The 13,442-nt window shown below is 32.2% G+C and overlaps 1 protein-coding gene across 1 annotated transcript; it reads right to left on the reverse strand.

Moving 5' to 3' along the window:
• Positions 1–5,805: 5,805 nt before the first annotated feature.
• LOC145570857 (B3 domain-containing transcription factor ABI3-like) lies at positions 5,806–10,401 on the reverse strand. The gene is made up of 6 exons (XM_081629983.1): positions 8,461–10,401; positions 8,116–8,208; positions 7,887–7,987; positions 7,709–7,761; positions 7,518–7,594; positions 5,806–6,398 (listed from the first exon to the last, which is right to left on the reverse strand). Exons 1-6 carry the CDS (start codon positions 10,399–10,401, stop codon positions 6,249–6,251), a joined length of 2,415 nt encoding a protein of 804 aa, XP_081486109.1. The 3' UTR covers positions 5,806–6,248.
• Between the last annotated feature and the right edge of the window lie 3,041 nt (positions 10,402–13,442).

The raw sequence follows: 13,442 nt of genomic DNA on the forward strand, positions 1-13,442 counted from the left end.
ATGAACTCGTCTATTTTACACACTTCATAGTTCGTACACATGGCCTTGGATTTGATGTGTGTCACACCCCACCTTTTCAATGGGCAACCTAGTATTCTTCTTCCAACCCAAACTCTTTAAAATAGGACCGTCTCAAAAGCTATAATTTTAGGTAAATCATACTCAAATGAGTTATTTTCATTTTCTCAAACACTAATTTCCTTAAAATTATAGCATTTGAGCAAATGAAAATGACTCATTTGAGTATGATTTACCAAATTCAAACATTTACCAAATAAATCATTTACTATTTTGATTACTAAAATTCAAATATGCTATCATCTATCTATATCTATATACTATACTAAAACAGGGTACCCTAGCTCCATAATTGCCACGTGTCCCTGTTTTAAAGGTTTTTTTTCAGTTTTTTTTTTTTTTTTTTTTTTTTTTTTTTTTTTTTTTTTGGGTAAAATGTATAATTGTCAAAGATCCCATTATTAAAGATACTCCGAGATAATATCTTGACTTTCTTAATATTGTTTCTCAATTAATATTATTCATGGATTTTCACCATATATTTAGTCCATATCATTTGATTTTAGGTTGCTTAATTCAAGGAGAGTATATTTTGTTATTTTGCAATCCATACATTATATTTTAGGTTTCCTAATTAGCACACGTATAGCTATATTAGAGCAGGTTATTCCTTCAACCTAATTTTTTTTTTCCTCCCCACATTATTCCTATGGCTACTAACACCATTCCTAATGATGTTGAACCTAATTGTGCTCTGTTGTCCACTTCACTAATATTATCAAACTCAATTCTACCAATTATTTATCCCGAAAAATTCAACTTAAGACTATACTTGTGGGATATGACCATTTCAAGTTTCTTCATGGATCTCACCCTGGCCTCCTCCATCCATGTCTTTTATATTTAAGTCAAGTTTATATTACGGATTAGTAAAAGATATATTTGATTATATATTAAACGTAGATTATCACTCAAATATACTAATGTGTATACATTATATATCTTATTTAAAAAATATAATACGGAGTACTACCTCCACTTTATTGTTAAGTGTTACATTTAAACGATCTCCAATTCACTATCTTGACCATTTTTTTATATATATAATTGTGCATTAATTTAAATTATAAAAAGTTGATATATTGAAAAGTTATAACAATTTTAATCTAATAAGATCAAACTTGATAATAATGTGCTTTCTAGCTTATATTAAAACAATTAAACATGTTGTGAATCGTAAATAGCTTATAAATATGTAGATTGTGTATTCTCTAAAAAAAATAAATGTAAATTGTGATACAATTATAATGACTTTACTAATTTTCTACCATATGATTTTAGGTATATCATACTTAATTTTTTTTTGAAAAATTATACATGCTATATATAATTCATTTGCAATAATATTTTTCTAAACGCGAAATCTTTATAACAAAATTTTAAACTTTTGCTAAACCTATAAACAAACCATTTATTTGACAACTAAAGTCACAACACACTCATGCATAACATCTATAAATTGTAAAAAAGTTGATTGATATATAATTCTCTATAAACTATAATTCTCATTTTTAAATACAGAGTTCGACACTAATTTTTACTCCATTCTTTCTATTATAACTGACACGTTAGACTTTTTTTTCACTATCTATAATATTAACATTGATTGTAGTTTATTTATTTTATATAAATGTAAAAATTCATATTTTATCATTTTAAGTTGTTAAGTAGATATTGATGTGCTATTCAAAAAAAAAAGTAGATATTGATGTAAGGTTTTATAATTAAAAAGAATATAATTTTTATTGATATTTAATTACATAAAAACTAAGTCAAACTATTGCACCAACACGTATGCGAAGTTTGATTGTGTTAGTTATTCATCAATGTGGGCAGCCACCATAGGATTACTCAGTTATTGTTATAGGGGTCACTCAATTAGTAATATAAGGCTTACTTTTTTTTTGAGGAAAATATAGGCTTACTTATTAGTAAGTGTTATAATGATTACACTGTGAGTGTTGTAGGGGATACTTTATTTGTTAATTATTTAATAGTTACTCAATAAGTATAATAAGGGGCTACTCTAATCTGTTAGTAAAATAGGGGTTAACTTGTCGGTGTCATAGGCATTACTATTTCTTTTTACAAGCGGCCACACGGTGTGCCAGTCGCATAGAAAATGCGTTGTATATTTTGTATATGTCGTCACGAGTGATATGTAAGAGTAACATGCATTTTTTTTTTACTTCTCTTATATCTGTGTACATATAATTTTTTTCACTATTATATACTTGTATGTGCAATAAAAATATCAAATGATTACATATAATAATAATAATAATAATAATAATAATAATAATAAAAGACAATTAATCAAACAATTAAGGGCAAGCCTACGCATCCTTCTAAGGTCATATATAGCTAAAGGTTACAATTTTTGAAAAAAAAATTATACTAAGCAGTGGCTTTTCAGATTTTTAGACGTACAAATTTTTGGATGTGGAATATGCAATATGTGTGTGGTGATGAGGTTGATTCATCATGTGATAAAATTTAGTAGATGATGAGACTAGATAATTTCATATTTTTTATTCTCCACGAGGGAAAGAAAAATATGAGAACTAATATTCACATACATAATAAGACTACAACAACTTTTTGGTGCAGCAGGCCACACCGTGTGGCAGCGGTTACCCGAGTTATTTTGTTAGAGGTTACCCAAGTTATTCAATCAGGGGTTATTCGAGTTACTCGGTTAGGGGTTACTTGAGGGGTTCGGATAAGAGTTACTCGAGGGGTTCACTCGATTCTAGGGTTACTTGAGGGGTTACTTGGTCAGGGGTTACTTGATCATGAGTTACTCGAGTTACTATGTCAGGATTATTTAAGGAGTTCGCTCAGGGGTTACATACTCAAGTAATTTGGTTAAGGGTTATTTAAGGAGTTAGGGGTAACTTGAGGGGTTACTCAGTCAGGGGTTACTTGAGGGGTTCGGACGTTCGGTCATGGATTACTCGGTCAGGGGTTACTTGAGGAGTTAATTACTCGGTCAGGGGTTACTTGAGGAGTTAATTACTCGGTCAGGGGTTACTTGAGGAGTTACTCGGTCAGGAGTAACTCGAGTAACTTGAGTAACCCCGACAACTCGAGTAACCCCTAACCGAGTAACTCGAGTAACCCCTGTCGCATGGTACTAGGCCGCATACAAAAAATTGTGATAAACATATCAAATGTCTATAAAAAGATGTGACTATATTCATGCTATATGTGAATATAAAAATTCCTATTTTTAGAAGTTACATGTTAAATTTCAAGTGTTTTAGAGACCATAGAGAAAAAAGATATGACATTATTTGTGATATACGAAATACAATATTAATACAATGATCATGTTGTTTTATAATAGAAATTAATTTTCCAAGCATATATTGAGTTCACAAAGTTTCATATCTGGTTGGCTACATCGTGTGGCCGAGATTACTTGGTCAGGGGTTACTTGGTCAAGGGTTATTCGATCGGTCAAGGGTCACTTAGTTAGTTTGGGGTTACTTAGTCAAGGGTTACTCGTGTTTTGACGTGTGTCATCCGTGTCTGTCACACAGAAAAAGCGTTGTATATATTGAGTTAGTGGACAGAGTTTAATCATTTTTAAAATGAGGTGGCCAGTGACTCAAGTAGAAATGAGAAGAAAAAAAATGACTTAATGTAGGGATTGATTATCAGTAGTTCATTTATTGAGTTGAATTATATTTAAAAAATTTACATTCCATTTAAGAATAAAAAAGTTGTCCTTAACTAGATATCATTATTTTAAGAGGTTAAAAATGCATGATTAAGACATCTATGTAAGTAAATTCATTATTACTCATTAAATCGTTTTATCTTAAAATTTTGTGAAATGAATATAAGTAATAAGATTTGTAAGCCGTGCATCTACACTAGTAAAAATAAAGAAAATCGATTACGAAGTACTAAAATATCTCATTTAATTTCTTAAAGGAAATCGGAGAAAAGGTTTCACACTCCATCCCTACATTACGCAGTCGGGCCAAGCTTTGCCCCAAAGAATTGACCCAATTTGATCCAAATCAAATTTTGAATCATCATGAGTGGTTTTGATTCAAATCACTAAAAGACACACCAGAAATGACACGTGTCGTTTTCTGGTGTGTCCTTAGGTTTTTTTTTTTTTTTTTTGATTTGAAAGCTTATTTTGGGTAAAAATCTCTAATGAAGTTATAAAAGAATTAACTAAAATGTAAATAGCTATAATGGTAGCAAAATAATTATAGCAAGAATTTATGTTCTCGCAAATCAATCATAGAAAGAGTTTCTTTTTTTTGTTTTCCAAAGATATTCTCTACTTTCTAGGCTAGATTATATTTCATTGTTTCTTATTTAAAAAAAATTAATTGACAAAAGAATCAAATACAAAATATTTTTTTTTAAAAAAAAAAATTCAAATAATCATAGAACGTATTCACGTATTCCAATCAAGTTTAATTGCAATCTAATATTTTGATTTAAACAAAATAGCATGTATATCTTTAATAATTTCTAAGTACAAACTATAAACACTCTTAACGGTAACTTTCATCGAAAAATTACAACAAAAAAGTCACCCAACATTTAAAACTACAACCGAAATTCGATTTTCGACCACTTTCATCGAAAAATTGCATCATTATTTCCATAAATAATTCTAGGGGTTATTTTTAATATCAATACATGATTAATGACGTTATATCCCACTGAAAGTGACTAAAATTAGACTTTGGTACTTTCAACGGTAGTAACTGGCCGAGTAACAACTTTAAAAACCAGTGTAAGTCATACAAAATACTTTCTCTGTCCCTAAATTTTTGTCCCTTTGATCCAAACTTTATAATCTTTGACCGTAAAATACTCTTATTCTATAAGAAATAATATAGTCATGTGAGATCTCGTTGGATTTTTCTCATTGTATATTTTATTAATATCTAGTTTTTATAAATTTTACACGTATGAAAATGGTAATAAACCCGTAATAAGATGCGATTTGGAGACCACAAAAAGTCAAATGGGGAAAAAATTTAGGGACGGAGGGAATATATTGTTAACTGGCGGAGTAGTAAAAATGCAATATAAAAAGTAAAAGAAAAATTTGTGAGTTACTACTTACTAAACTTACTATCGTTAAAAGTACCCATTTTGCTACCCTTAAAAATGAAACAACTTCAAAAATCAAAGTAAGTGATACAAAATATATCATTAACTAGCCATGTTCTTGCTTTACAAAGGAAAACTATGGACCATGAATTACCTCCGGCCATGCTCTAGTGAAAAGGTAAGCAGTCACCAAAATAAGAAAATAACCTCTACTATTGTACCATGAAGATTATGAACTCAAATCCTAACTTTCCATTCTTCTTCTCCTAATGCATCGATTACAATGATCAATGGCACAAACACTCAACAGTGACGGATCTTGGCTACAAATATTAGAGGGGCCAGAATTTACATCTTTTACCTCTTGCTCAAAACTTATCACTATGTTTTAATATTTCATAAATAAAATAAGGGTTTTAAAGTTCATTAACTAATTAATTAATAATTTACCAGAAACCCGGTTTCAAATGTCCCCGGTGGAAGGTCCCCTTTGAACACAAATGCGCAATTGTCATCAACAGTCTAGAAAATTCTTCAATTGAGGAAAAAAAAATGAGATGAAAACGTAGGACTTTGTAGACACAATATGCACAGTTAACAGGAGTAATTTAACCAGACGCGACGTTCACAAAAATATACGGAGTATCAAATTAGATTCACTTTATAACCGCATCTACATGTTTATTATCACACAAATACTACACAAATTACATTCAGTTTTTCATGCAACAGCAGCACAAAATCTACAATAGTAAACACATCACAATGCGAAGGCGGACATATATTACAAAATATTACAAACTGCAACATACAAACGCCTCCAAAAACTGCCTAAAACCGTTGATTCTTACCTATAATCTCCTCCACATCAACGAGCACCAAACTAAGAGCGCGAAACAGTTATGATTGCGATCATATTCCTTGACCCTTCTTTGGATGTGACATACCTATATGTAAGGTTTTTGCAACCACCACTCCACGAGTTTTTTATTGACTTATTCACCACTCTCATAGGGGTAGAAATTGCAATGTTATGCTACTACAAAAGAGTTTTATGAACAATAAATCGAACTACGAAGTTAACTTTGAGTAACGGTTGGAGAAGAGGACGGGCCATTTCCAGCTGGGGAGGAGGTTGGTTCAGTTTTCTGGGTCTTGTTTGACTTCTTGTTGGTTAGTTCAGGCTTCGCGCTTTGCTGTTGTGGTCGTACTTTCACTCCTCTAATCATCTGTAAATCACAATAGAAGATGTTAAGTACATGCCCATCGCCCTAATGCCGATTAGCACTAAAGCACACCACAAGTAGATGATGAAATGCATAATTCAAGTGATAAAAAGATGAGAAGTCATTACATTTAGTAAAAAATCTAGCCCAAATTATTGTATTAGACTGTAATGAGATGCAATTGTTTTACAACATTTGTGAAGAAACAAATTGTGACACGATCCTTTCACCAAACATACAAGGAAAAATAGTCTCAAATGTGTTTTTAGAGGTCTTTTAGAAAATACTGTCCACGATATAAATTTCATATTAGTATATCATATAATCGAAGGATTGCAAATAAATTAAACATAACAATTTCACGAGTCGCTAAATAAAAGTATAACTATTCTCTCAAAAAGAAGAAGTATAACCAACAATCTACATACGATACAACTTAACTTTTGTAAATAAAATAAAAATTAATAAACAGCATCCAATGACCAATAAAATCAACACATACATGACATGATTGATTAGATTAATGCATATTAAAGATAATAATCAAAGAAATTACAGTGGTAGATGAACTAGTTCCTCATCAAGGTCCAAGGCAAAAAGAGGTTCAAAACTAAGAATTAATCAGCACCAAGTTTTCTCTAGTAAAAGCCACTATTTTTCTACTCCGTAAAAAATATTTCGAGAACATTTTGATAATGCAATCAACTTTCACATTTATAAAAATTAAAATTAAAAAAAAAATATGTACAAAAGTTTAATTTTTCATTCTAAAGGTAATGTCTGATGTCTCACAATTAAATTGTAGAAATCAAAATCAAACCCAAGACATAAATTACTTGTTTACAAATAATAACTGGAAAATTTCATGTACACCACCTATTATACAAGTATATGCAACTAATGAAGATATCAATAGAAGCTGTTCACTTTTCTACTTTTAAGGTTGCAAGTGATAAATTAAATCATATGGTGCAAGTTGCAGGAAGAAAGATAGACAATAATGAGGGATAAAGAGAAACACAAACAAAGATTTGCCACATTAAACATCTGAATAGATTACATAGTATTCCGTACTACGTATACGCAAGTTGGCTGGAAGGACAAAGGAAAAGAGAAACATACATATTTGCCACATTTTACATCTGAATAGATAACAATGAAGTCCCCTTCTTGTAGTCCATTCGATCTCACAAAATCCCCTGAAATATTCGATAACATAAATACCGATCATTTCAAGGAATTACGACACATATTATTGCTAAGTGTTGTACATAAAACTAAGTTGTAACAATTGATCACATGTTGATACGTACCTGTGTTCTCAAGGAGATACATCCTGCTTTTGTTGTTAGGCCAGAACCTGACGCTCCAAAAAGAAACACAAAAGACCAATTTTTTGTCAGATTTAAACATTCATCAAAGATAAGGATTACTTGAACAATGCTTTTAAATTAACAAGACATTATTTTGTTAAACATTATGTAATTATACCTGTAACGCATGTTCCACACACGCGAGGTACCAATGTCTTCCATGGCGATAGGGATTCCGTCCCTTGCCTCCAATTCTGGCAAATGAGTCTCTGCTTCCTTCTGATTTAATCAAGAACAAACCAAATTAAATTATGTTATTATTAATAAGATTATCGCAAGTAAGCAAGAACAAAATTAAACACATATAATCAAGCGATATCATATCATCACAAAATTATAATTAGTACCTTAGGCAAGACGATCCTCCCTAGATTACCAACATCACTTTGCTTCAATACTTTTTGTAGAAGAAATCTCAAATTCTTCTCTGTTTTCCATCCCTATTATTAAAAATTAACTCATTAACAATAATATGAGTATAAATTAAATTTAATTAAATCAATCTTCATTTCCCATGAAAATAAAGTTAATTTTCAACTTTCTAGGGAAAACAATAATCAACAATAACAAAACAACAATACTTGTAATATTATTCCATACAAACCAAATTGCACCGCAAGAAATTTAATCAATCCAATCACAATACTAAAAATAAAACAAGAGTAAATAAATAAAAACCTAAATTCAGTCACCTGTTTTTTCTCAATCCCAACTTGCTTCTGATAGCCGTTCGCAGCCCTCTCAATGGGTGGCTGCGGCGGCATCATCTGCCCAACCATAGGACCGGGGTGGTTCACTTGTTGCGGCGCCACGACTTGTGGAGGAGGAGGTGGAGGTGGCCAGTACACCCAATTCCCATGTGGTGCAACAACACCACAATTTCCATTCCCTACAACAGCGGCTGCATGCTGCTGTTCAGCCATTTGACTCATCATCATTTGTTGATTAACAACATTTCCATTATTATTACTATTATTCTGATGTTGATGATTATTATGATGAGAATTCCTATGGTGATGAGTAAAGAACCTCCTCTGCCTCGCCATCCTCTTCTTCCGAGCCTCCTTTGTCGCCGAGGACCCGAGTCTTACTAGTCCCTCGGTTGGACCAGGGTGATAATAGAACCCCGGGTAGGGAGGAGGGTTAGCATACCCTCCAAACGAGGCTGCTGCATCGGGGTAACCCCCGTAATGGGGACTCAACCCGTATTGCATCGGGGTGGGTCCCCATGTGTGGTAATCCGATGGCGGCATAGGTGGGTATGCCGCCATCGGATTACCACCCCCATACGGATCCCCACCCATGTACCCAACCGCGGGTGGGAACCCTGGGGGAGGTGGTGGGGCCGTCATAGGGACCATCACGGGGGACTCACTAACATACGACTGAGGCGGTGGGGGAGCCGGAAGCCACGTCGTTGGGCTAAAACACTGCGACTCGGGTGCACAACTAGGGTTTGCCGCACTAGTCTCACTAGTAGTAGCATTATCATTCTTGTGCTCTTGAATTGAATAACTTCGGTTATTATGATTATTGTTAATCATAATACTACCACTACCAGTATTAACAACATGAAACTCATTATCTTCACCACTCATCATCATTTTCTTATTTTGTAAATGATGATTTTGCACCCATTGAAGTATCAACTTAAGCAATTGCTTCATCCCTTCTTTCCCACCACCTAATCTCTTAGCAGCGTTCTCAATCGTCGACTTCTTGATCTTAATATTCCTCAAATCCTCGGCCGATATCGCCTCCTTATTACTCTTCAACCACTCAAAGAACACCAAAGCAAGATCATCCGGCGACGAACCCGGTTCACCACTATTCTGACCACCCATACCACCATTAACAACCCCACTAGTAGAATTATTATTATTTTCAATAGTAGTATTACTACTCTCACCACCCTTTTGTTGTTGTTGCATGAACTGCTCAAACACTCTTTCTTCTTCATCTTCATCAACCAGCTGACGATTCACCAACACCTCCTCCGGCTGTAGAAACTGATACTGACTACTCTCATGCTCATCGCCGTTGTTATCCTCGAACAACGGCGAAGGGTCCCAACAAATATCAGTATTCTCAAGCATATCTATGCACCCAAAATTCTGCATCATATCCATGCAATGATCAACATCATCCATCAAATCCTCCCTCTCCTCGACCCGCTGAACCATATCATGATCCGTAACCGGAACCACCCTAGACGAAGCCGGTTCCGGATCTTGATCCGCATCGGACTTCAACACCGCCCACGACGCCGCCCCGGACGACGCCGTGGAAGCGGAGGAAGACGTAGTGGCGGTGGAACACACCCCAAAAGGCTTCGCCGCCGTAGCGGCGGGAGTCGATGATGATGAGGAGGATGAGGACATGCAAGGAAATTCCGGAAGTGGTGGAAAATCAGCATAGAACAAAGATGATGGATCGCTAACATCCACATCTAAAAAATCATTCTCATTGCTCACATTATCATTTTTGTTATCATTATTATTGTTACTCTCAAAAGGGTGTGAGGCGGTTTCAAACCAGATCTCTTCCTCACTATCCTTTATACCTTCCCCGGCAACGACGTCAAAATTTTGCAGATCTTCACCATGCAATACCATCTCCTTCTTCAACCCCATCAAATCCTTTCAACAAAAAAAAAAAAACCCACAAAAAATATTTATTCAAGAGAAGGAAAAAAAAAAAAAAAAAAAAACCCTTTTAAGTGGGTAAGTTGGTAAGGGAGAGAGAAAAAGAGTGAATTTGTACAGTACGGATAAAGAAAATGAAAATGATGGAGAAAATTGGATAAATATTTTTGGTAGTGAATTAAGGAAGCAAAAAAAAAAAAGGAGAATTTTATTTTTTTAAGGAGAGAGAAAATGCAACATAAACCATCTGGATATGGATGATAACAACTTGCTAATTATGTTATGAAAGTGACCTTATAGTATAAATTAAAATGTTGTATTTCTTTTATTACCACTTGCAATTCTAACAACAAAATTTATAGAGAATCTAGGAAGAGAAGTAAGGATTCCTTATCTTAAAAAAAGAAGAATCAAATCTAATAATGGTCTGATTAAACTATGATTAAAGGTACAACTTTTGGTGATTATTAAATTAATCACATGATTAGTGTTTGGTTAATTAAGATTAGTGAAGGTGACGATGATAACAAAGGAAGATGAAGATGAAGATGAAGATGGAAGAAAAGAAGAAATTAAAGAGAGTGGGAAAATGAAGAGAGAAAACTACTCACCGAAACTTAAAAAACCGTTCGGAATTTGAAATGTTTCATAATACTTTCGAATTTGTTTTTGAGTATATTTATTTTTTCTGAATTTTTTTTTTCAATTTTGTTTTTTTTTTTTTTTTTTCAATTTTAATTTTTCCTTATTTTGGAGTTTTGTGAAATTTGTTACGACTTGAGAGTGAAAGCTAGTGGAATTTTTTTTACTCCATTCTAAAATTTCTTACAACTTTTTTTAATGGTCTTTATGTTAAAATTATTCCTTAATGGAGTGAATTTAAACCTACAAAATAGACGTTGAAATGAATCTGATTCCGTCTACATTATAATGTGTAAAATTATGTTTTTTTTCTTTTTATAAGTTTAATTTATCGTTTACTTTATGTGGCTTTTGTGGTATCTATATATTGCACATCAGTGATTACAGGCGGATTTTACAAAGTTGTTAGTAACGCTAACTAGAACTCATAGTTGAAAAAAAATCTAACTAGAGTGGAGATAGAGTAACACACTTTTGGGGTAAGTTTGACTTACCTTATATGGTTGTCTAAAAATTTACAATAAAATGAATTCAATTTATGAACTTTGGCAAAAGCCAATAGGAAAAAAAATAAAAATAAAAAACCTCAAAAATATGCAAAGTTTGATTTACTTTACCTTGAATGTGTGATATCTATGAAATCCGCAATAGCCTTTTTCTGTCAGATTTTACGAAGCTGCTGGTAATGTCTAACTAGAAGTTTACTAGAGCGAAGATAGAATTAACTTTTGGGGATGGAAAATCGTTTTATATATTTATTTGTAACAAAAGGAACAACAGAATGTTTTTACCAAACATTGGAATGGAATAGTCTAGCAACCTTGTAAAATAAAAATTATACATCTAAAATTTACATTGAAATGAACTGAATTTATAGAGCTTGACAACAGTCAGTTGTTGAAAATTAAAAACAACCTCAGAAACATGTGAAGTTTGACTTATTGTTTACCATATTTGGTTGTTGTGATTTTCATAAAATCCGCAGCAGTGAATTCTGGCAGATTTAACGGGCTGTCGGTAACGTCTAATTAAGTAGAAATTGAATAATAATAATAACAAAAAAGAAAAAAAATAATTAGATTGAGCAAAAAAAAAAAAGTTAACTTTTGGGGTAAAATTCATGTTATTCGTTTACTTATTTATAACCAATGCAACAATAAAATACTTATCAAAAATTGGAATATATATTCTAACCCAGCAAAATAAATTACATTTAAAAATAAAGTTGTTTTATGAACTATTACATAAGCCAGTAGTTGGAAAGAAAAACCTCAAAAACATGTGAAGTTTTGACTTATAGTTTACCTTATATGGTTGTTATGGTATCCATAAAATGCGCAGCAGTGAAAACTGGCGGATTTAACGGGGTTGTTGGTAACATTTAACTAAAAAGATATCAATAAAAAAAATTTAAAAAATTATAATTAAAGAGAGCAAAGATAGTTAACTTTTGGGGTAGAAATTGTTTTATTTACTACTATTTATTTGAAACAAATGCAACAATAGAATACTTTCACTAGACATTGGAATATATATTCTAACCATGCAAAATAAAATATATCTAAAATTTTTATTTAAATGAACCTGATTTATGAACTTTGACAAAAGCCAGTGGTGATAGAACAACATCAATTTGAATTATGGTTGGTGCGATATCTAAAAATTGCACAACAGTGATTATTTCATGCGGATTTTACAAAGTTGTTGGTGATTTCTAACTATAGAGATTGATTTAATATCAGTTGGGAACCTAATACTAAAATAAGAACAAGAACCAATATCAACCCTAAGATCATCAATAATCGGACCACCAATGCAATGTATAGCCATTAATGGCGCGCAATTTCGTAATATTACAACTTTTCAAACTGATATCCGACTTCTTTACTTTAAAATCAATTTGATTTACCTTTATTACTAATTTCATCTAAACTTTATGAATCAAATGAAAGAAAATCATAGCTATCCATGTTCAGAGCTATTTCTATTTGGCCTTATATTACAAATTTAGTTGTAAACTTCGTTGATGGAATATATTTAGGGGTATAAATGTTAGAATACAATTTTTTTAAGATTTCAAAAAAAGAAGTAATTAACATTAATGAAGGAAAATAAACATATAAACTAATAAACATTTTAGAGGGTATAATTATCCAAACACTATTCATGAGAGTTATTTCAAACGTTTTAAAAAGTAGGGATGCTACTACGCACTAGCTAAATATTCTTAATGAGTTATGTTCATATATACTTAAACAAAAACAATTATAACGAATTGTAAATATGTGTCTACTTTAAACAAAAAAAAAAAAAAAATACTCCGTACGATTTACTTCAGTGTATATTTGCTTTTATTTTATGGAACACAATTGAATCCAGATTTTTAT

This window comes from Chenopodium album, chromosome 12, assembly GCF_948465745.1.
Source record: "Chenopodium album chromosome 12, dcCheAlbu1.1, whole genome shotgun sequence".
NCBI lineage: Eukaryota > Viridiplantae > Streptophyta > Magnoliopsida > Caryophyllales > Amaranthaceae > Chenopodium > Chenopodium album.

What these genes read in the sequence shown, in the direction of transcription:
- LOC145570857 (XM_081629983.1), bottom strand. Translation starts at nt 10,401, where the DNA reads ATGGGGTTGAAGAAGGAGATGGTATTGCATGGTGAAGATCTGCAAAAT. An exon ending in GTGTGGAACATGCGTTACAG is followed by an intron (nt 7,762 to 7,886) that starts GTATAATTACAT and finishes TTCTTTTTGGAG; the next exon opens with CGTCAGGTTCTGGCCTAACA. An exon ending in ATGTAAAATGTGGCAAATAT is followed by an intron (nt 6,399 to 7,517) that starts GTATGTTTCTCT and finishes TGTGATTTACAG; the next exon opens with ATGATTAGAGGAGTGAAAGT.